General features: G+C 38.3%; 1 protein-coding gene and 1 long non-coding RNA gene across 2 annotated transcripts in view; one reads left to right on the forward strand and one right to left on the reverse strand.

Annotated features, from left to right (window-relative positions):
- The window catches only part of MELK (maternal embryonic leucine zipper kinase), a 77474-nt gene that overhangs the window by 5190 nt on the left and 48308 nt on the right, over nt 1-23976 (forward strand). Inside the window, 7 exon segments of the mRNA XM_082402337.1 lie at nt 2341-2436; nt 3712-3797; nt 6424-6540; nt 9956-10099; nt 11017-11085; nt 12837-12929; nt 17871-17969. Of these exon segments, the coding sequence (XP_082258463.1) occupies nt 2379-2436; nt 3712-3797; nt 6424-6540; nt 9956-10099; nt 11017-11085; nt 12837-12929; nt 17871-17969 (666 nt within the window). The 5' untranslated portion in view covers nt 2341-2378.
- Nucleotides 55-9948, reverse strand: LOC309633492. The gene is made up of 2 exons (XR_014247567.1): nt 7224-9948; nt 55-577 (listed from the first exon to the last, which is right to left on the reverse strand). It is a non-coding gene; the product is annotated as an uncharacterized lncRNA (long non-coding RNA).

Genomic DNA, 23976 nt, shown 5'->3' on the forward strand with positions numbered 1-23976 from the left:
CTCAGTGACCCATTCTAACCACTGTTGCTTATTTTCCCCAGTATTTATTACAAATTTTATTTATTTATTTATTTATTTATTTATTTATTTATTTATTTATTTATTTATTTATTTATGGCTGTGTTGGGTTTTCATTGCTGCGTGCGGGCTTTCTCTAGTTGCGTCGAGCGGAGGCTACTCTTTGTTGTGGTGCACAGGCCTCTCATTGTGTTGGCTTCTCTTGTTGCGGAACACGGGCTCTAGGCGTGTGGGCTTCAGTAGTTGTGGCTCGCAGGCTTTAGAGTGCAGGCTCAGTAGTTGTGGCGCATGGGCTCAGTTGCTCCACAGCATGTGGGATCTCCCCGGACTAGGGATCGAACCCGTGTCCCCTGCATTGGCAGGTGGATTCTTAACCACTGAGCCACCGTGGAAGCCCTTTATTACAAATTATAATTATTTAATTCATTGTCTGTTAATTTGCTTTTTGTCTTCTCCACTGGAATGCAAGATCTATGAGGGCAAGAACCACATTTCTTCTCTGTTATATCCTTGGTGCCAAGTGCAGGTCTGGCACATCATTGGTGCTCAGTAAACACATCTGTATGGATAAATGAATGAATACAAGAAAGTTCAGAGTTAATAGTCTGATTGCATTAGCAGTTCTGCCAGATACACTGCTAATCTCTAGTTAAAGTCAACTAGGAGCTTATCCTCCCCAAATAAGACAAAGCTGGTATGAATATGACTTCGTGTGTACTCACCCCATGGTGTTTTGTAATTGTAGTTAATTTTAAAACTCAGGAAGGCAAAAATCAAATAAGACCTCCTAAGGCTTTTACAACTAATTTTTTATTATTTATTTATTCATTTACTTATTTAATTTTTATTTTATATTGGAGTATAGTTGATTTACAATGTTGTGTTAGTTTCAGGTGCATAGCAAAGTGATTCAGTTATACATATACATATAACCATTCTTTTTCAGATTCTTTTTCCATACTGGTTATTACAGAATACTGAGTAGAGTTCCCTGTGCTATATAGTAGGTCCTTGTTGTTTATCTTTTTTATATATAGTAGTGTGTATGTGTTATTTTTATAAATTATTTGATATATACTTAAGAGTATAGACTTCCCTGGTGATGCAGTGGTTAAGAATCTGCCTAGCAATGCAGGGGACACAGGTTCGATCCCTGGTCCGGGAAGATCCCACATGCAGCTGAGCCGTGTGCCACAACTACTGAAGCCCACCCACGTGCCTAGAGCCCATGCTGCACAACAAGAGAAGCCACTGCAATGAGAAGCCTGCGCACCGCAACAAAGAGTAGCCCCTGCTCGCCACAACTAGAGAAAGCCTGTGCACAGCAACAAAGACCCAACACGGCCATAAATAAATAAATAAACGAATGAATGAATGAATAAATAAATAAATAAGAGTATATGTAACACACGTAAGTTGTGAAGCATAATAATAAAATATGTATCTCATTACATATATCTTAAAATTGTATATCATTGGAGTCTTAATTTGCATATCCCTGATGACTAATGAAATTGAGCCTTTTTTCATGTTTTTATTGGTTATTTGTGTTTCTTTGTGAAATACCTTTTTATTTCATTTGCTTATTCTGTGGGGTTGTCTTTTTCTATATTGTTGTGATGGAGTATATGCATTCTGGATAAAAGTCCACTGTTATAAGTGTTGCAAATATTTTCTCATATTTATGTTGTTTTTTTCTTAAATGATGTCATTGGATATGCAGAGGTTCTTAATTTCAATGTTATTTAATATTTATTTATTTATTTAAATAATGCTAGCTTTTTAAAGTTTATCTATCTATCTATCTATCTATATATATATATTTTTTGGCCTTGCCACACGGCTTGTGGGAGTTTAGTTCCCCGACCAGGGATTGAACTCGGGCCCTCGGCAGTGAGGGCATGGAGTCCTAACCACTGAACTGCCAGAGAATTCTCTGTTATTATTTTTTATGATTAGCACTTTCTGTATCTATTTAAAAGATCCTCTTCTATCCTGAAATGATGACAATATTATATTAAAACTTTTAAAGGTTTACCTTTCATATTTAAGTCTTTATTTGATCTGGAATTGATTTTTATGTATGGCGTGAGATAGGAATCCATTTTCTTTTTATATGACTAATCAGTTTTTCCAGTATCATTTATATGCCTAAGACTTATTTGTATTTGTAGTTACAAGAATGAAGGAGATAGTCTCTCTCTTTTTTTTTTTATACGGTAGCTCTATTTTTATTTTTTAGGGATCTCAATAAGAGTGAAGGAGATAGTCTCTTAATAGTTCCTTTTCTGATCATGTACTGTTTTTGTTTTTGTCTTGTAGGTTCTTTTTATAATTTTGAGTAAACTTCCAGGAGGACTATGAAAGATTATGATGAACTTCTCAAATACTATGAATTATATGAAACTGTTGGGACAGGTAATTATTTTCTTCTTGGAGAGGATAGGTCATCTATTTGAGAGTATAGTGTATTTGGGCAGCCAAGAGCTTTTTAGCCTAACTTACGTAGTTTTAAAATTCAACCTATTTTAGTAAGAAGAAGTGGAGCAAGAGAGAGGAGAGTTGTAGGAGGGGCCTTGTGGTTCATTTTATTCAGAATAAAAGTCATTAGACAGTTTTGAGCCAAGTAGTGGTCTGACCTTTTGTTTTTAAGGTTCACTCTGGCTGCTTGGTTGTGAAAAGACTGGCTGGGAGAGGGCAAGGACGGAAAAACATAGATGTTAGGAGGTTATTGCAATAATTTAGGTGAGTGATACTGGAGATGATGGTGACTTGGATGGTGATAGAATTGAAGGTAGTGAGATTCTGTGTATAGAAAGGGGTGGGATTCTGTATACAGACATACACATATGTACATATAAGTATAGTTTATTGAGGCATAACATAGTAAAATAAGCAAAGTGTACTAATTTTGGTGGCGTTTTTGTACACATATACCCATATGTTCCCTGCTCAGATCAGGACATAGAAATTTCCAGTCAGTGCCTGCCTCCTTTCCCCTAAGGTAAACATTAGTATATATTTGAAGACAGAGCCAGTGTGATTTGTTGGAGGGTTGGATATGTGGTGTGAGACAAAAGGGAAGGGCTAAAAATGGCTTCTGGATTTTTGGCCTGAGCACCTGGGACGATGGAGTTGCCATTTACTGAGATGAGGAAGACCATGGGAGGGACTACCAGGAGCTTCTTTTTAGAAGTACTAAATTGGCGGTTTCTTTTAGATACCTAAATGTAGACATATATCCAGCTTTTGAGCCAGTTTTGAAACATAATTGCTTATTTTTACAGTTTTAACACTGAATGGAAATTTCATATTACTTGTCTTTTGTCTCTCCAACTTTATATTGTGTTCTGGCAATGTTAATTATAAAGCAGGTTTAATTGCAGTGTTAATTATAAAACACATTTCTAAAGAATGAATTCTTTTTTCCTACTTCTTCATTGCAAAATTAAAGATATCCTATCATGGCAAAGAAGAGTCTTTAGTTAGTCATTGAATGAGGAGAGGTTAGGATCATGGCCAACACTTTGGAAGCAACAAGAAGAAAGGGCCACAAACTTCAGGAAAATATACATCAATAGAGCCTTATAAAAGTATGTGGAAAGGTATTTGTGCCTGAGTTCTCAGTTTGCTCTGATGATGATATTTAAGTTAGTTTGATTCTCTCTTCATAATACATTTTCCCATACTTAGGTGGCTTTGCAAAGGTCAAACTTGCCTTCCATATCCTCACTGGAGAAATGGTAGCTATAAAAATCATGGATAAAAATGCACTAGGGGTAAGTTTAACATTACTTAAAAAATATTTATAGATCAGTTTTGTGAATTAAAACTTGAATTTGCTCTAATGTTCTAGTTACTGCTCTTTTATTAGAATAACATTTCCATAGCCAGTTATGTATAAATCTATGGTTTTAAATAGTAATCTGGGGACTTCCCTGGTGGCACAGTGGTTAAGAATCTTCCTGCCAGTGCAGGGGACACGGTTCAATCCCTGGTCTGGGAAGATCCCACATGCCGCCGGAGCAGCTAAGCCTGTGCGCCACAACTACTGAGTCTGCGCTCTAGAGCCCCCGAGCCACAACTACTGAAGCCCACGTGCCTAGAGCCCGTGCTCCTCAACTAGAGAAGCCACTGCAATGAGAAGCCTGCACACTCCAACAAAGAGTAGCCCCCGCTCGCTGCAGCTAGAGAAAGCCTGTGCGTAGCAATGAAGACCCAATGCAGCCAAAAAAATTAATTAATTAATTAATTAATTAAAAAAAAAGTAATCTGGGGAAGGGGTTACTTTGTTCTTAATTTTAATACAGGGCAGTGGCACATATTTGAAGTCGACAGGGTCCATTTTCCTGTAGTTGTTTCATAGTCTTGTAGGTGTTTCTGGGTTTTGATATCTCCCTTCTTTATCTTCTCATGATACCCTTACTAAATGTTGATCTACTTTATAGTATAGATCGATCTTATGTCCCAGAATTTTATTCAAAGAATAAATTTTATTCAAAATTTATTCTAACTTTTATTAGAAATTATGAAATCCTTTTCTTAATCAGCCTTTTTTTCCTCTACATGAATGCTTCTAGGATTGAGTTGCTCATTACCTTATAAAGCAGCCCATTTAATTTGTGATCTTGGCTATAATGTGCATAAAGTTTTCTGTTTTTCTATTAAGGGAAGATCTGTCTCTTTTGATGGTCTTTTGGGCATTATATACCCTTCCCAGTGTTTGAAGTCATCCTGAGTGGTCTTTTTTTTTTCTAATTCTTTCTACCATCCCTTGTATGGTTTGGTTTCTATGCTTTGTTCTGGTCTCTTTCTGCTGAGAATTCACTAGTCTCTTAGTATGCATCTGTGATTGTTTCTTTTTTTGGGAGATAAATTAAAAAAATTTTTTTTAAATCTTTTTTTTGTCCTCTGACCAAAAATCTCTGAGTGTTAAAAAAAGTTTTTTATTCTTTGCGATTGAGTTAGCATTATAATTATTATTAGTATACAGCTGAGTAAAACAGCACAGACATTCTATGTGTTGATAATTATCAAACATAAAAATCAGTTTACTGAAACTGCATCTTTATATTAGACACGTTGGACTTTTTTTGGGGTCTCTCTTGTTGTTAGGACAAGGCAGAGTTTAATATCAATTGTTACTTTATTTTTAAGGATGGAAATGCTGATTAACATACATAAATTAGTCAAAGAGAATATGTTTTGTTATAATAACGTCACTCAATTCTTTGAACTCCTTCTGAAATATATGCTAAAATCACACAATGATCTATATCAGCAATTATTTTTAATAACCTATCAACTGACAATTCAGGCTTTCCTTCAATATTTTTGTTTTCAGTGCTCAATACTATATTTATTAAACTAATAAAAAGGTATTAAAAAACATTTTTCTTGAGCATTTAAACATTGGTTACAAAACTGATTAATTCCCTAAAGCAATTTCAACTTCAGTTATAACTTTAGTATGACTTATTTACTTGGACACAGCAAACACTTAAATAGCAGACAAAATGTGAACTGTTATTACAAAATGCATTACCACATCAGTACTCAAAACTTATTCTAAAGCATCAATATGATGATATTAATTCATTATTTCTAAACTTGTTTTTGTATTTTTTATTGTTACTATGCTTATTTTAGTTACTTCCTAGGACTTTAAAAATATTTTGATTACTTTCAGGGTTTTAGTCATCAGACTCCCACATTCCCCAAAAAAGAAGAAAAAAAGATTATCATATCAAAATAGTCAAAATTACAATTGATTCTTGGTTAAGAACTAATATCTGGTTGCATGGCCCTAGATAATTGGATATTAAACCATAGATCATTAGATCAAGTCCCTTTTTATAATAAAATTTTACTTGTTTACTTCATGGATATCTGGATTTCTATCTTTAATATGGACTTTGAAAGTTTTTCAACTTGGTTTACCCTCCTCCCCAACCAACTTCTTATTTTGAAAAATTTCAAGCTCCTTGAAAAGTTGGAAGATTGAGACAGTGAATACCTTTTATCTACATTCACCAATTTTTAGCTCAGCATGCTTCTTAATGGACATTGCTCAGACCCAAGTGGTAGCCAAGGCATGTACACTGAGTAGTGTTTCTGTCATTTTCCTTGTTTGGAATGCTAACCTTCTAAAGGGAGTCTGAGATTATTTTAATTTTTCTTGATGTTGTACTATTGTCCCACATTGAACTTGTCTTTCATAAAACCCTCAAGGCCTTTTTAAAATGTACACACAAATAAGTTTTGTTTTATATTTCTATATTGTTGAACAAATTGTTCTGAGGCTGTTGATTGCTTTTGCTACTTAGTTTTAAAGTTGGTGATATTGATGTTTGGAACACTTCCCAAATAGGTTTATTGCTCATTTAATGAAATGTTTTGTCACAGAGTGATTTGCCCCGGGTCAAAACAGAAATTGATGCCTTGAAGAACCTGAGACATCAGCATATATGTCAACTCTACCATGTGATAGAGACAGCCAACAAAATATTCATGGTTCTCGAGGTCAGTAGTATGTTCCAGAGACCTAAAGTTATTTGGTCATTGTCTTAGTCTGTTTGGGCTGCTATAACAAGATATCACAGACTGGGAAGCTTCTGAACAACAGAAATTCATTTCTCACAATTCTGGAGGCTGGGAATTCCAAGATCAAGGCACCATCATGGTAGGGTGAGGGCCCTCCTCTTGGTTCATAACTGGTACCTTATTTCTGTGTCCTTATATGATAGAAAGGGCTTGGGATCTCTCGAGCCTCTTTTAGAAGAGCACTAATTTCATTCATGAGGGCTCTGCCCTCATGTCCTAATCACCTCCCGAAAGCCCCACTTTCTAATGCCACCATCTTTGGGGGTTAGGATTTCAACACGTGAATTTTTGGAGGGACACAAACATTCAGACCATTCTCACTCATTTTATCAATAGTTATGGGAAAAGTACATTTCACCTGAAAGATTAAATGTTAAGTGGCTTACCTGTTTGAGTTCTGTAACAATTTAGATCAAGTAGGCATATATAATAAATTGGAGATACATTGTGAATGTATCCTTTCTGATACCCTCCTACTGGGATGGTGTACTTTAGTGGACAGAATATGTTAGAATTTGTTTCTAGAGGGAAGGATTCATTTCAGTTTTATATGCTGTATTAGCCTAGGGCTGCCACAAATGTGGTTTAAAACAAGAACTTACTGTCTCATAGTTCTGGAGGTTAGAAGTCTGAAGTCAAGGTGTGTACATGGTTGCTTCCTTCTGAATCCTCCGTTCTATGCCTCTTTCCTAGTTTCAGATGGTTGCTGGCAATCCTTGGCATTCCTTGGCTTATAGATGCACCATCTCTGCCTCTGTCTTCAAATGGTGTTGTCTTACCTGTGTGTCTGTGTCTGTGTCCAAATTTATCTCTTCATACAAGGACACAAACAATTGGATTAGGTTCCACCCTAATCCAGTATGACCTCATTTTGACTTGATTACATCTATAAAGATCTTATTGACATATAAGGTCACATTCACTGGTACTGGGTGTTAGGGCTTGAACATATCTTTTTGGAGGGACACAGTTCAACCCACAGCCTATAGGTAGACTTTAATGTATGTGTTATTTGAACCAAACTCTTTTCAAGTTTTAACCTGCCCCTTTTGGCTTGAAATGTAAAGTCTTTAGAACATGTATCATTCATCTCATTTCATTTTCCTTAGTCTCAGCCAAATAATTTGTAACTGCACATCATTTTGATAGATTAGCTCTGTTTTAAAAGCACATTTTAAAATTCATAATGCTGAAAGTTTCGGACATAGGACCATTTTCTCTTTATTACACTGTAGATCCACCCACATGGTTTACAGTGGTGAATTTAAAGCCTTTTTAAAAGTTAATCCTTTTGTCCAAATTAAATACTTATAAAAACCCAAAATCCATGAACCTGGGACAAAATTTAAAGGATACAAGAGAGGGGACTTCCCTGGTGGTCCAGTGGTGGAGAGTCCACCTTCCAATGCAGGGGATGTGGGTTCAATCCCTGGTTGGGGAACTAAGATCCCACATGCCGTAAGGCAACTAAGCCTGCATGCCACAACTACTTAGCCCACGTGCCTCAACTAGAGAGCCTGCGTGCCGCAAACTACAGAGCCCCTGTGCTCTGGAGCCTGTGCTCCACAACTAGAGAGAGAAAACCCGCACGCCACAACTAGAGAGAGGCCTGCGCTGCAATGAAAGATCCCACATGCCTCGAGGAAGATCCTGCGTGCCGCAACTAAGACACAGCCAAAAAAAAAAAAAAAAAAGAAAGAAAATAAATTAAAAAAATTCATATTAAAAAAAAAAAAAGATACGAGAGAGTATATATTGAAAAGTAAAATTCTCTCTCCCCTCTATCCCAGTCATCCTGTTTCCTTTCCCTTATGTCAATCACTTACTTTTTTGGTTTCCTATGTATTTTCCATGTACTTAGAAATACCTATGTATATTTTTTATATATATATATATATATATGTGTGTGTGTGTGTGTGTTTTCACATATATTTACGTGTATGTGTAGCTTACTGGTTTCTGTCACACAAATGGTCACATACTATAATATTATTCTGTACCTTTTTTTCCCCCCTATTTAACATTTTAGCTTGGAGACCATACATAGAGATTTTCGGTGTTTTTGTTTTACTCTATTTTGTATTTCTTTATTTGAGAATACAAAGTAGGCTGTTTTCTTTATGTAAATCTTATTGGATAGCATTTAAAAAATTGACTATTTAGGTATAATTTATATACAAGAAAATGAACACATTAGGTACATAGTTTTTGAAAAAGGTACACACCCATGTATTTCCCACCCCACTCAGGGTATAAAACATTTCCACTACACTAGAAAGTTTTCTCCTGACCCTTGAAGTTAATCCCTGTTACCCCACCCTCCCAGTGCCCTTCTCAACAACCACTGACCGGATTTTTATCACCAGAGATTAGTTTTACCTATTCTAGAGCTTGATAAAAATAGAATCATACATTGTGTACTCATGTATTTGGCTTCTTTTATTCAGCATAATGCTTTTTGCAAGTCATTATATCAGTATATTCTCTTTTACACCTTGCTTTTTTCACTTAATATTGGAGATTGTTTCATATCAGCTTATAAAGAGTTTCCTTTTTTTTTTTTTTCCTTCTTTTTATGGCTGCATGGAATGCCATTTTCTGTAGTGTGAGTACATTTGGGTTGTTTCCAGTCTTTTGCTGTTACAAGCAATGCTGCTGCAGTGAATGATCTTAAAAGTGCATTGTTTTTTGATGTGAGAGTGTATCTATAGGAACAGTTCCTAAATGTGAACCTATGAGGTCATAGGCTATCTCCATCTGTAATTTTAATTGATATTGCTAAAATGAAATGAAATCTTAAATGGAAACCCCCATTTACAGAATAGTGGAGCTGCTCTGGTGAAGAAGGGATGGAAAGCCTAGATAGAGCTTTGTGCTCTGGTACCCATTCTCTCGTAGCCTCTGAGGAACTTGTGTATAATTAGGTTCATTCTGATACAGACTGAAAATCACTGATCTTCAGGATGGAGAAGCAATAATTGCTGCTGGGTTTTTGTTTGTTTCAAGTAACTACACTAAATGTGAGTGCATTAAGATTAGAATGGGTTTTAATACTTTGCTATAAAAATATAAAAACCCTGAATGAACTTAAAATCACAGCGGTAGTTGGTTCTACTTCTACTTACTGGTAATAAAACTGCTCGAGACCAAGAGCTGTTGTTTTCTTTCTTGGAATACTGAGAGCGTATTTTTGAATGTGCCTTACTTAGTTTGTTCCCTTGCTTGTAAATTGAATTAATAATATCTCTGAGTTAGGTATAATTTTTTATTTTAAATTCCTCTGAAGCGATTTCTGTAAGTAGTAACAATATTTATGTGACTATTGCTCTTGAAGTATTGCCCTGGAGGAGAGCTGTTTGACTACATAATTTCCCAGGATCGCCTGTCGGAGGAGGAGACCCGAGTTGTCTTCCGTCAGATAGTGTCTGCAGTTGCTTACGTGCACAGCCAAGGCTTTGCTCACAGGGACCTCAAACCAGTAAGTGACTGCTTCACAGATGGTCACCTGAGAGTTCAACATCATTTACCTGTCATTACTAGGTTTCCAAATGTTCTTTCTGTTTAGAATTTGTCTGGGTTTTGCTTTTTGTTGTTGTTTTTGTTCTATTCCTAATGTATCACTTCTTTTTCCTCCTTGACTTTTGACTCCTGGTAGGCTCTTCAGGTTGGACTTATTATTGGCATTCTTTTTCTCTGTCAATTATGTGTGACATTATAAATATCTTTGTAGTCAGCTGCAGAATATGAACCTCAGGGTTTTATTTCTAGGAAAGAAGAGTTTTAGTATTTTCTTTGAGAATATTGTCATTGAGTAATTTCCTCTCAATACTCTCTTCCTGACACCATCTTCCTTTAATTTTAATTCTATTACGCTTCAGAAAGGAACAGTTCAGTGGAATGGACAGACTCAACTTTTCAAGGACAGAATAAAAATTTGATACTCTTAAGTCTGTAGGCTCTGACTGATATGCATGATGGTGAACATGGATTTTAATGTTATTTGGTACTAGGGTTAGGGACCTAGAATTGGTCTAACAAGATATGGCAGTTTCTATCCTTTTCCCTCTGTTTATATCCAACCCTTTGATTTGAGTTCACTCTTTTTGTTCAAACTTGCTTTTGGCACACATTCTGTTTGCTTGTAGTTGAACCTCAGAGCACCAAAGAGAAAATGGTTTATGCTCATGTGTCTTGAGGGGAAGCAGGATAGTTATCAACATTCATCTTCTCTTCCCTTATGTTCTTCTTGTCATTTCATTCTTTTTTAATCATTTTCATTCTTGTACCCACGCTCTTTAATATAAACAACCTTAAAGTGATTTTAGAAATAGCTAGAGGTGGGATGTGATACAAGGAAGACAGTATATAGTTATGAAAATATCTTTGTTTTTTCAGGAAAATTTGTTGTTTGATGAAGATCATAAATTAAAGCTGATCGACTTTGGTCTCTGTGCAAAACCCAAGGTAAGTGCAGAGGTAAAAATGCATTTATTTCCTTTGTCAGTGTACCTCTTAGTATGTTATCTTACACTGACTTCCACTTAGTCTTTACTGAACCTGGTTGCATCCATTGAGAAGAATGTTAAACTTCATGGTTTTTATAAGTTCTCTAGATGATTTTAATACATAGCCAAGGTTGAAATCCACTGCTCTAGGTCTAGGGTTGGTCCTGCTGAAGACCCCATGGGTATGCTGTGAGAGAATTTACAGCACCTAGGTGACAGGAGGCCATCACAGTGTGAATGCAGAATTGACCATGTTCTTGCAGTTAGAGTGTGTTGCCACTAGATGATGCCTTTTTTCATTTAGATACGAGTTTTGGGAATTTAATGCAAATCTGTTCTTTATTGTCCAAATGGTTATATAACTAACAGTTAGTTACATTTTGAGAGACAATCCCCTTTCCTTCTAAAAGAAGAAGGAAAAAGTCCATATGCACTTTAAAATTTATACCGTCATATATTTCTTTAATTTGCACTCCATAGTTAGGTACTGGTGTTCTCCAGCATACCTTCTCTTTGAGGTGACTTTGAACTTCCTCCTGTGTGGCTGCTGTAGGAAGCTTCCTCCTGAGTTCTCTAATGATGGTACTCACAGTCCCTACAATGAGCTGTCTACCCTCATTAAGGGTGTTGAAATTTCAGACCTGTCTCAGCCCTTTGGAGTCCCATGATTATTTCCTGCCCCAATCAGAATTAGCTGCATGCAAAGGGAAGCAGATTTTGCCCCTTTGGCTGAATGTCTGATTCTTTCTGATTTTCCTCTCCTTCCCTTGGCTCTTCAGAGATTGTCAGTTGAGTCTTGTGTCTGGGAACCAAGTGCTAGAAGGCATTTTTTTTGATCAGCAGGCAATAAAGATAAAGCATACTTTGAGCAGATAAGCTGGTTTAAGTCATGTTCATCAAGGAGGCAGTGGAGAGTGTGTGTGACAGACTCTCTTAGCCTTTATTTATGGCTGCCACAGATTCAACCCACACAGACACCATCTCAAAAAGCAGGGGTTGGCTGGGAGAGGGTGGCCTCAGCTTTCCTAAGCTGAGGAGCTTACTTCTGGGTGTGTTGTAGCAGTTGTAAATGAAATCTCACAATTTCACAAGTCATCTGCCATTTGTAGAACTCTGTTGGGCAATGGTATCATTTTCATTATGTCTCCATATTTCTGTGGGAGACCAGAGGAGGCTGAGCAGATTCCTCATTTGAGCGGTCTGGAAGCTCAGGTCGTGATTTGTGTTATAACCAAGTCTAGAAAGCAGACTCCCAAGGCACTATTCTGTGTAGCATTTGCTCTCTTCCCTCTAGGGGAAAAGAAACTCTTCTGTATTTGTAAAGATTTGATATTGGAGATAGGGTCCCGTAGAGAAATAACCCTTTTTCCTTGAGTACTTGGGAGTGGGAAGACATGGGTGCTTGGATGTATGCTAAGCTGATTATTATGCAAATGGATGCCTAGGGAAGTACAAACCTGACTTGACTGAGCTAAGGGGAGAAGGATTTTTTTTGTGTTGGGTTGTCGTGGTATTGGAAATCAGAGAAGAGGAAGCCACACGTGCATGCATGCACATAGGCAGAGTATTGAGTTAGCAGCAGAAGTCTTTTATTATTTGGGGTAATTCTTCATCTAGCATCTCTCTGCTTGTGCTAAAGAATATTTATCAGGGTTTTAATTTTCTTAAGGGCTGTAGTTAATAAGTGTTTCATTTTTATCTTATTGGCAGGGTAACAAGGATTATCACCTGCAGACATGCTGTGGGAGTCTTGCTTATGCAGCACCTGAGTTAATACAAGGCAAATCATATCTGGGATCAGAGGTAATTATTCACTGATTAATTCAATATATAACCAATATATGTTTATTGGTGACCTGTAGTGAGTCAGGCACTGTATGTTGAGGGTGTAATGAGGTAAGAAATAAACTTGTTAATCAAAGAGCTGTCTATTCAGAGAGTGAGATATGTAAAGTAATAAGTGAAATGAACAACTTGCAATAAATATAATAATACACAGTATACTTATGAAACAAGGATATATTTCTGATGTCCTTGTTGTGGTTGCTTTTGTGTTTAACTGTGCCATAGTTTTAGACTGATTAGTCCAGCCAGGTAGAACATGAGGCCAGGATTATAGGCACAGTTTTCAGAGATGCTGGTTAGCACAGAGAAAACCTGTACTTTGTTCACAGCCAACTGTTCAAGGCCAGCAGTCCCGTGTAAGAGGCCCAGGCTCAGAAGGCCTGGGCATTGCCTGCTTAACCACTGGCTACCGCAAGCTAGTCAGCCCCTTCCACTCTCTGGAGTACTGGTTTTGCTGATATTAGTATCATAAAATGAAAAAGGTTTAGTTGTCAAAAGGTCTGGAAATGCTGGGTTGAACAGTTTTCTTTAGTTAAGGACATCTCCAAATCTTAATATGGAGTAGAACATCACAGACAGCAGCTGGTCTCAATTTTATGCACATACAGAATCCACTTTTTACGTGGAGCATCTTTTGGTACTGGTGTTATACGGGAGAAACTTTGAGATATGCCGGTTTACTTAATTTGTAACATGAGAAGATGGGGACTAACTTGTTTTTGGTGACCTTTTATTTGAATATAATCTCAAACTTACAGAATAGTCGCAAATGTGGAATGAGGAACTTCTGTATATATTTAGCCAAATTCATAATTGTTTACATTTTTCCCTATTTGTTTTATCATTCTCTATGTTTATATGTATGTGTATTATTTTTTGAACCAACTGAGAGTAAGTTGGAGACATCATACCCCTTTATCATTAAATACCATGTATATATTTCCTAAAGGAAGGACTCTCTCTTTTATAACCACACTTCAGTTATTGAAATCAGAGAATTTAACATTGATACAATTTATTAAATATTTATTTATTTATTTATTTGGCTGCATTGGGTCTTGGTTGCGGTGCGTGGGCTCTTCATTGCAGCACGCGGGCTCCAGGGTGTGCGGGTTCAGTAGTTGTGGTGCACGGACTCTAGAGTGCTTGGGCTTAGTTGCCCCGTGGCATGTGGGATCTTAGTTCCCCGACCAAGGATCGAACCTGCATCCCCTGCATTGGAAGGCGGATTCTTAACCACTGGGCCACCAGGGAAGTCCCTGATACAATTATTTAATCCACAATTCATATTCAGATGGTGTTAATTGTAAGGTCCTTTATAGCTATATTTTCCCTCCAGTCCAGGATTCCATTCAGGATCATGCATCGCATTGTTGTGTTTCTTTGGTCTTCTTTAATCCGAAAGAGTTCCTTAGGCTTTCTTTATCTTCATGACCTTGAAATCTTTGAGGAAGCCAGTTATTTTGTAAAATGTCCCTCAATTTGAATTTTTAAAAATTTTTTTTAAAGAATCAATTTTATTTATTTACTTATTTTTGGTTGCATTGGGTCTTTGTTGCTTCAAGCAGGCCTTCTCTAGTTGCGTTGAGTGGGGGCCACTCTTCGTTGCAGTGCACAGGCTTCTCATTGTGGTGGCTTCTCTTATCGCGGAGCATGGGCTCTAGTGCACGGGCTTCAGTAGTTGTGGCACACGGGCTCAGTAGTTGTGGCTCACGGGCTCTAGAGCGCAGGCTCAGTAGTTGTGGCTCACGGGCTTAGTTGCTCTGTGGCACGTGGGATCTACCCAGACCAGGGCTCGAACATGTGTCCCCTGCATTGGCAGGTGGATTCTTAACCACTGTGCCACCAGGGAAGCCGCCTTTTACTTTCTATCTCTATGAGTTTGACTATTCTAGGTACCTTGTATGGTGGAATCATACAATATTTTTTTGTGTGTGTGACTGCTTTATTTCACATAGTGTAATATCTTCAAACTTCATCCATGTTGTGTAGCATGTATCAGAATTTCATTCCTTTTTAAGCTTGAATAACATAACATTGCATGTATATATCACATTTTATTTTTCCGTTCATCCCTGGGTAGACACTGGGATTGCTTCCACCTTTTGGTTATTGTGAATAATGCTGATAGAAACAAATATCTCTTTGAGACCTTGCTTTCAATTCTTTTGGATATACACCCAAATGTGGAATTGCTAGATCATATGATAATTCTATTTTTAATTTTTTGAGGAACTGCCATACTATTTTCTGTAGTGGCAGCAACATTTTACATTCTCGTAACAGTGGATAAGGGTTCCACATGATAGATCCTTTTTATAATTTTCATTTAAGCACCACAAAAATCCTTTGGAGCGAATACTGTTACTCTGTTTCATAAGATAAAGAAGATAAAGAAATTGAGGCTCAGAAATTAAGTGCCTTTGCAGGGTCACAGCTGGCAACTGGGGGTCAAGATTTGAACTGAGTGAGGCTTTACTGCACACCTCTACTCTTTCCACTGTTCCATTCTGTCTCGCAGAAGGAGTGGTAATCATATGCCTGATGCTCACAAGATTCCTAGAGGTCTGGTGATGAGGCCCTGCTGGTTTGAATGCATCAAGATTTTCCTATAGGATCTTGTTTTCTTATTCATTTTAGTTCAACTTTCCATCCTTCTAGGACAGTTTCTTAAGGACAGTGTACCAAGGAATTGTCTGGGGGCACTTGTTAAAATATGCAGAGCTCAGGGCTGTGCATGTTTAGAGATTTTGGTTTTGTTTTCTAAGGTGAGGCTTTAGCAATCTTCATTCTAAAAAAAGTACTTTAGGGCTTCCCTGGTGGCGTAGTGGTTGAGAATCTGTCTGCCAATGCAGGGGACATGGGTTCGAGCCCTGGTCTGGGAAGATCCCACATGCCGCGGAGCAACTAGGCCCGTGAGCCACAACTGCTGAGCCTGCGCATCTGGAGCCTGTGCTCTGCAAAAGGAGAGGCCGCGATAGTGAGAGGCCCGTGCACTGCGATGAAGAGTGGCCCCCACTTGCCGCAACTAGAGAAAGCCCTCGCACAGAAACGAAGACCCAAACACAGCCATAAATAAATAAACAAACAAACAAACAAATAAATAAATAAATAAAAATTAAAAAAAAAAAGTGCTTTAGGTTATTCTGTTGCTCATGGTCCAGATCATGCTTTAAGGAATGTTCTATGGTAAACATCTCTAATTCATTTTGTAATTTCTCAGAGGAAGTGATTTCAAACCCCTCTTCCCCCCAGTTATTTTTTTCTTATTTGGCAGTTGGTAGCTTATAGATTTACTTGAATTTGCTTTGGTTTATGGTTTTAGTTGATTCATTTATTCTCATATCCATTTCAAAACAGTGAAGTGAAGGTGCTTTGATGCGTTAGCTGAAGAATACTTTTTCTGCTTTTTTTTCTCTCTAGTAGGCTTTTGTAGATTTCTATGGGAATGTTACTACTATTTTCTTCATCTTTTCCTTTAACCTCAGACGTAATCTCTCTTTTGACCTCTTCTTATGGCATTTGATGAGGCCATGTTAGCCCACTCTTCCCTGTGTAGTCTCTTTACCTTGACTATAACACCCTGGTCAGGAGTGCCATGCCGTCAAGACTCAATTTATAGATGAAGCATTTGATATCTTTAAGGCATAAATGGTTAATTTCTGACCTCCTGCAACTTGGAAGAAAAATCTGGTGTTTGCTTGAAAGTAAATTGTTCACTCAGGGCTTCCTAGTTGAGTCCTAATAATTTGATGCGATTTGGTAGGCAGGACTAGGTGTGAGATTTGTGTTATTTAGTATAGGTACTACCTAGATGTGTGATGCTGCTGAAGTTATTTTAACTCTGTTTCTCCCCTCTGTCCTTTCCCCCCACTTTTTTTTTTTTCTTTAAACATGCTACATGCTGCCCTTTTACCTCTTAAAATTTTCCTAAGGCTCAAATGAGGGTGGGAACTGTGACTTCTCAGTCATCGGTGGCATGGATATCTTACATAAAGGCTAAGCTCCTTTCTGGGACTTCTTTTTCTTGCCCCCTCACCCCCCCTCATTTTTTAAAAAAATTTTTATTGGAGTATAGTTGCTTTACAATGTCATGTTAGTTTCTACTGTATCCTTTCTGGGATTTTGAGATTTGTAGGGCTATTTGTGCTGGCAGGCTAATTTCTATTCTCGATCCTTGAAAAGTCAACTGTTGAACTTTATTAAGGTGTCTCTACATAGAGAGGACTTTACATTATAGCTTATTTACATTTGCAGATTATCAGCAGTAAATTTTAAGACTTGTTTTGACATCCTCATGCATGTTTACATAATCCTCATATGTAATAAACCCTCAGTAGCACTATAGTTTTGTCTTTCAGAATCAGAGACCTAGGGACTTCCCTGGTTGTCCAGTGGGTAAGACTCTGCACTCCCAATGCAGGGGGCCCAGGTTCGATCCCTGGTCAGCGAACTAGATCCCGCATGCATGCTGCAACTAAAAAAAAAAAAAAAAAAAAAGATCCCCCATGCCACAACAAAGATCCTGCATTCTGCAACTAAGACCCATTGCAGCCTAAATAAATAAAAAAAAGAATCAGAGACTTAGCCTTATCTTCTTCCTTATCATGCCCAATCCAGCCCAGCCAACTAGAAATGATTTTCTATTAAGCATTAGAGGGGAGTGCACTGAACTGGTCACTCTGAACTGAACTGGTCACTGGTCAAGAGACCTATCTGGGTGGCCTGCCATTGACTGGGTGACTTTGGACAAGCCTTCCTTTCTGGGCTTCAGACTGTACAAGGAGCAGGTTGAATTGGATGATCTCTGAGCTCTTTTCCAGCTCTGTGAAGATTCTATGTAGTGCCATTTTGAAATACGTTCTAATTTTTTTTTAATTATTTTTTTCTCCTTCTCAGGCAGACGTTTGGAGCATGGGCATACTCTTATATGTACTTATGTGTGGCTTTCTACCATTTGATGATGATAATGTCATGGCTTTGTACAAGAAGATTATGGTGAGTATTACAAGGCACAGAATTTCATTGTAGAAGTTTTCTATATTGCAAACTATATGCTTTTATTTATAAAAGTACAAGAATAGGCAGAAGTAATGTATGCTGCTAGAAGTCAGGATAGTGGTTACTCTTTGGAGGTGGTTAGTGACTGAAAGAGAGACATGGTGGGGCTTCTGTTTGGTTTTTGGTCTGGATGATGGTTATACTTGTATTCAGTTTTTGAAAACTTATCAAAGTATACCTTATGATAGGTGTACTTTTCTATATGAACATTATACTTCAGTAAGAAGCTTAACAAAACAAAAACAAATGGGAAAGTAAACATGTAAGCTGATTTTTCTGGTAAGAGTTTTTGTTTTGTATCCTGAAATGATGCCTTAGTAAGTTGCTGTGTTAAATCACATTTTTCTTTAGAGTTATGTTAAAATAAGAGAAACTGTTTCTTTTTGAAGGTAAAATTTGGCTTTAAGGTGTAATAAAACCACAGTTAAGAGTACTGTAAGCTTTGTTAAAATCATATATATCAGAGATAGAAAGTAAATTTGTGGTTATGGGGCTGGCGGGGGAGGGGTGGAGTGGCAGTGGGGAGTGACTGCTAATGGGTGCAGGGTTTCTTTTTGGGTTGATGAAAACATTCTGGAATTAGATAGTGATAATAATTACACAACTTTGTGAATATACTAAGAACCACTGAACTGTACACTTTAAAAGGGTGAATTTTATGTTATATAAACTATATTCAATTAAAAAAATCATATATAGGAAGAAAAATAGTAAAATTATTTTTAAAGAGTTAATATTCAAAGCAAGCTAACAAAAGAAGACATGTAAAGAGGAAGAGTACCATATTGTGTCCATAGCAAACCAAAGTCAGACCAGCAGAGCAACTTCTCTGAATGAGGCTTGAATTCCGTTCTGTTTAACAGATATTTCCTAAAGGTCTTCTTTGTATGAGATACTGAAAGTTGTGAACAAAGATCTATGAAACTTAATCATTGTCTGCCAGATTTCTTGTTGGAGACAGATACAAGGCTATGTAAAAAGGGGAAAGGGTGAGGGGTGCCGTTTTATAACAGAGGTTAAATGAAGTTAATACAGGAGTGGGTGTGGGATTTAGGAGAACATCTTACAGTAAGTGAGGTTTGAGCTGGGCTTTAAAAGAAGGTTAGAAGCACTTCAGAAAGGGTTGTGGGGGAGAGCATGCCTGGTAGACAGTATCAGCCAAGGGGTAAGATGGGAGAAGCATGGGAAGAAATGGTCAGAAGTTTTATGTGGCTGGACCATTAGATCTCTAACACCCTTTAGGTAGGGAGACTACCTAAATCAGCTCTCATTTCTGGAAAGTAGCACACAGAATTGAAAGTGGTAGAACCAGTTGGCTCTTTGCCTACCCTACTGAACAACCAAGTCTGAGGGCACTGAGTTCAACCTGCAGTTATTTTATTTATTTGACTTAATAGTTTTTCCTGTATCCCACCCTGGAAAAAGCTTTAAAATCAGTGCCAAAACTGCAAGAGTAGTTTTGGGAAGTGATGGAATTGCAGTAGTTCCAATTTCTTGAAGGCTGAGGAGCTCTGATTCTGCAGGATCAAAGAGAAGTCATGTTACCAGTAGCTGTTGCCACTGTTCTGGGGAACCGTGAGTGCTTGTGCTTCTCCTTGGGGAGGGGAGATGGATGGGGCAGTGGGCTGGAGGCCAACCTCCTGGAGCCTGCTGGGGTAGCCAAGACAGCCCGTATTTCCTCCCATCTCTTCCCACAAAGCCTCCCCTAAACTTTGCAGGGTAGCAGTTGTTGCCTTGGCTCTGCTTCCTGCCTATGACAGCAGTTCCTGACCTCACAGAGCCACATTCCCCGTGTCAACAACAGGATACAGGGAGGGTAGTGTTAGGATTGCTTTGTAGTTTCAACTTTAGTTAACAGATGTGGAGTGGGAAGGAGGCTTGGTCTTTGGGCAGCTCAGTAACAATTTTCCAGTTACACTTTCAGAAAACATTAGGTTGACCTCTTGAGTTGTTCCCTCTTTATGCTACTCTTTCTATAAAGTAGAGCTCTGTTTTTTGTTCTGAAAATAACTTCAGTATTACAAGCTACTAGTACATTTTACCATATTCTTTTTTTGCTGGGGGTACTCCATGCCAGAGAATAAACTGACAGACAAGGTTCTCCAAAGATGAAGTAGAATTGGATCTGTTTGGTGTTATAGTATGAAATCTTATACCTTCTAGAATTCTAGAAACACAGTGTGGGGACACATGATCATAGAATTTCCCTGTTGGAAAGGATCTTACCAGTCATGTTTTCTCCTCTCTGCTTCTTGTTTCATATTTAAATCCTCACTAAAACATCTCTTGTCCTGGCTATGTCCAGGTAATCTCTCTCAGGGCGGGGGAAGCCTTAGCTGATGGACTTAGAGTAGTGGTTCACAACCCTGGCAGCATACCAGCATCTCTTGGGGTGCTTTAAAAAATACAGGGTCCAGGGCTTCCCTGGTGGCACAGTTGTTAAGAATCCACCTGCCAATGCAGGGGACAAGGGTTCAAGCCCTGGTCTGGGAAGTTCCCACATGCCGTGGAGCAACGAAGCCTGTGCGCCACAACTACTGAGCCTGCACTCTAGAGCCCGCGAGCCACAGCTGCGGACACCCACATGCCTAGGGGCCATGCTCCGCAACAAGAGAAGCCACTGCAGTGAGAAGCCCACACACCGCAACGAAGAGTAGCCCCCACTCGCCACAACTAGAGAAAGCACGCACGCAGCAAGGAAGACCCAACGCAGCCAAAAATAAATAAATAAAATTAAAAAAAAAATTTAGGGTCCAACTCCTGGAGCAGTTAAATCAGAATCTCGTTGATATTTTTAAAATCCAGGATCTCTACTTTCTATCTGTGGACTTTGGCAAATTACTTAGCCTCTCTGTGTGTCAGCTTCTTCATCTGTAAAATGGAGGATAGTAGTTATAACATAGCGTTGTTAGGATTAAATGAGTTAGTTCATTTATCGTAGTGCTCAATAAATGTTAGCTATTATTATTATTATTATTTTTAATGAAAGGCCGAACAATCTTTTTTTCAAAAAATGTTTATTTATTTATTTATTTAGCTGCGCTGGGTCTTAGCTGCGGCACGCAGGATCTTCGTTGCCGCGTGCAAGATCTTCTTTGCAGCATGCGGGATCTTCTTTGCGGCATGCAGGATCTTTAGTTGCAGCATGTGGGCTCTTTTAGTTGCGGCATGCGGGATCTAGTTCCCTGACCAGGGATCGGACCTGGGCCCACTGCATTGGGAGGGTGGAGTCTTAACCACTGGAGCACCCGGGAAGTCCTAGCTATTATTACTGACATATGTTTCTAAATTTGGTTTGCCAGTATTTTGTTCAGGACTTAAAATTTGTTCAGAGATTAATATGTAGTTTTCCTTTCTAGAACTATTTTGTTTGTTTTTGGTTTCAAGATTCTACTAGCCACATAAAGTTGATTGGGAGTATTCTCCCTTTTACTGTTTCTTTTCTTGTGTGTGTGCGTGGGGGCAGTATAAGGTTGGAATTTTTGGGTGTTATGGAATGTGCTTGGAAGTCCATCTCCACCAGTGACTTCTTTATGGGAAAATTTAAAAATAGTAAGTCAGGTCACATCCCTTTATTGGAAGCTCTCCAGTAGCTTCTTTCCCGTTTCACTCAAGTACTGCAAGCCAGAGTTCACCCTGTCGGCCGTAGGTGTTATCCTAGGTGAACTGGCCTCCCATTATCTCAGTGCCCTCATTGCTTACTCATCTTAGGATGAAATTCTTAAATCTTAAGTCTTAAGTTCAGTCTAGTTACTGAACACCTAATCTGTGCTAGGCACTTTTCTAGATGCTTGGGATATATCAGTGAATAAAACAGATGGAAGGTCCCTGCCCTCATGGAGTTTATATTGTAGTGGTAGGGAAAAAATGGTGGTGGTAGAAAAAGATAATAAGCATAATAAATAAATTATATTAAAAGATGATACTTGCTTTAGAAAAAAGAAAAAATTGAGCAGGGTAAAGAGGAATCAGAACAGATGGGGAGGGGTGTGGAGGGAAGAGAAGGGCTGGTTGCATTATTAAATATTAAATAAGGTGGTCAGAGGTGAGATTTGAGCAAGACTTGAAGGAGGTGAGAGTGTTAGTCAAGAGGCTATCAAGGGAGAGAATGTTTCAGTCAGAGGAAGCAGAGCAAAGGCTAGTAGGTAGACGCATGCCTGGTGTAGTCAAGGGAGGGCAGAGGGCTAGTGCCACTGGAGTGGAGTAAATGAGAGCCGTAGGAAATGAAGTCTCAGGGGACAGGAGCTCCAACTGCCTTGGGCTCTGTAGCCATCATAAGGATTTTGGCTTTTTCTCCAAGTGAAATGGGGAGCCACTAGAGGGTTGTTTTTTTTTTTTTTATAAATTTATTTATTTAATTTATTTATTTTTGGCTGCATTGGGTCTTTGTTGCTGTGCACGGACTTTCTCTGGTTGCGGCGAGCGGGGGCTCCTCTTCATTGCAGTGCACGGGCTTCTCATTGCAGTCGCTTCTCTTGCTGTGGAGCACGGGCTCTAAGTGCGCAGGCTTCAGTAGTTGTGGCACCCGGGCTCCGTAGTTGTGGTTCACAGGCTCTAGAGCGCAGGCTCAGTAGTTGTGGCGCATGGGCTTAGTTGCTCTGTGGCATGTGGGATCTTCCCAGACCAGGGCTCCAACCCATGTCCCCTGCATTGGCAGGTGGATTCTTAACCACTGCGCCACCAGGGAAGCCCCTACTAGAGGGTTTTGAGCAGAAGAGAGACATGGTCTGGTTTAGATTTTATCAGGACCACGGTGGCTGCTGTGTGGAAATAGGCTACAAGGAGCCAAGAGGAGAACCATGGAGACTGGAGAGGAGGATATTGTATATTGTAGTAATTTGCAGATAAGAGATGGTGGTCATTGAGGTAGTGAGAAGTGGTTGGATTCTGGGTATCTTTTTTTTTTTTTGGCTGTGCTATGTTTAAGATTTTTTTTTGGCTATGCAGGAATTGTTTTATTTTTGTTTGGTCAGATTTATCAGTCTTTCACTGTCATATTTGGAAAGGCTTTCCTACATAGATTATTTTTAAAAATTCCCATGTTTCCTTCTAGCATTTTTATTTTTATTTTTTTTACGTTTAAATATTTGATTCACTTGGAATTTGCTTTGCTGTTGTTCTTGCCTTTAAACATCACTAAAAAAAATTGTAGAGATTTGTTTTCATATTCTGGATCCTTGTTTTTAAAAATCTTGTAATTGTGATGACAGTGTAGCCATATGTACTTGGATTTGAGGTTCACTGTTAGCAATAATGTGCATAAGTGTATTTCAAATAGTCTTGATTATTTCAGGTTTTAAGACCACTTGTTAGATCTGATTAGGTCTTTTTTTAACCTTGTGCTTCGGCTGATGGCCTCACACTAAGAGTAAACGTGTCAGCTCTGTTATTGTTGTTTGCTTGTGCTTGTAGCAAACAAACAACCTTTAATCTGTGGTTTAAAAGATTCTTTGCAAGAATCTTTTAAAACCAGTTGGCAATTTTGTGAAGATTTAGTTTAGTTAAACCAGATACTATGATATGTAAATCCATTTAACTGGGCACAGTAATTCACAATAGGCACAGAGTGGTGCAAGGTAGAGCCACTGTCACCTGTCATGTGTCACTGTCACAGTCAAGGAAGAATGACTTCATTCTGTAGTTTATGTAGGGACTAGTGAGGGTGCCATTGCCAATCCATATACTAAATTTTAATAAAGCTTAATTTTTGTCTTATTTTTTAGATAGAAATGAATATAAATGAAAGTCTTAATATATTCTTTCCATGCCCTAGTGTGTCTTCTTACATGCCTTTGAAGACCACCAATCAAGAATAATGAGTGGTCAACTCTACATATTCTTTAGATGGTCTCTCAATTAATATAACCCCTCTCAGCCAAGTTATTGAATATCAGTAAATTAGGGATTATTCTCCCTGGAAATTTACTGAAGTTATGGCTGAGTT

The sequence above is a fragment of the Balaenoptera borealis genome (assembly GCF_965194805.1).
Source record: "Balaenoptera borealis genome assembly, chromosome: 8".
Taxonomy (NCBI): domain Eukaryota; kingdom Metazoa; phylum Chordata; class Mammalia; order Artiodactyla; family Balaenopteridae; genus Balaenoptera; species Balaenoptera borealis.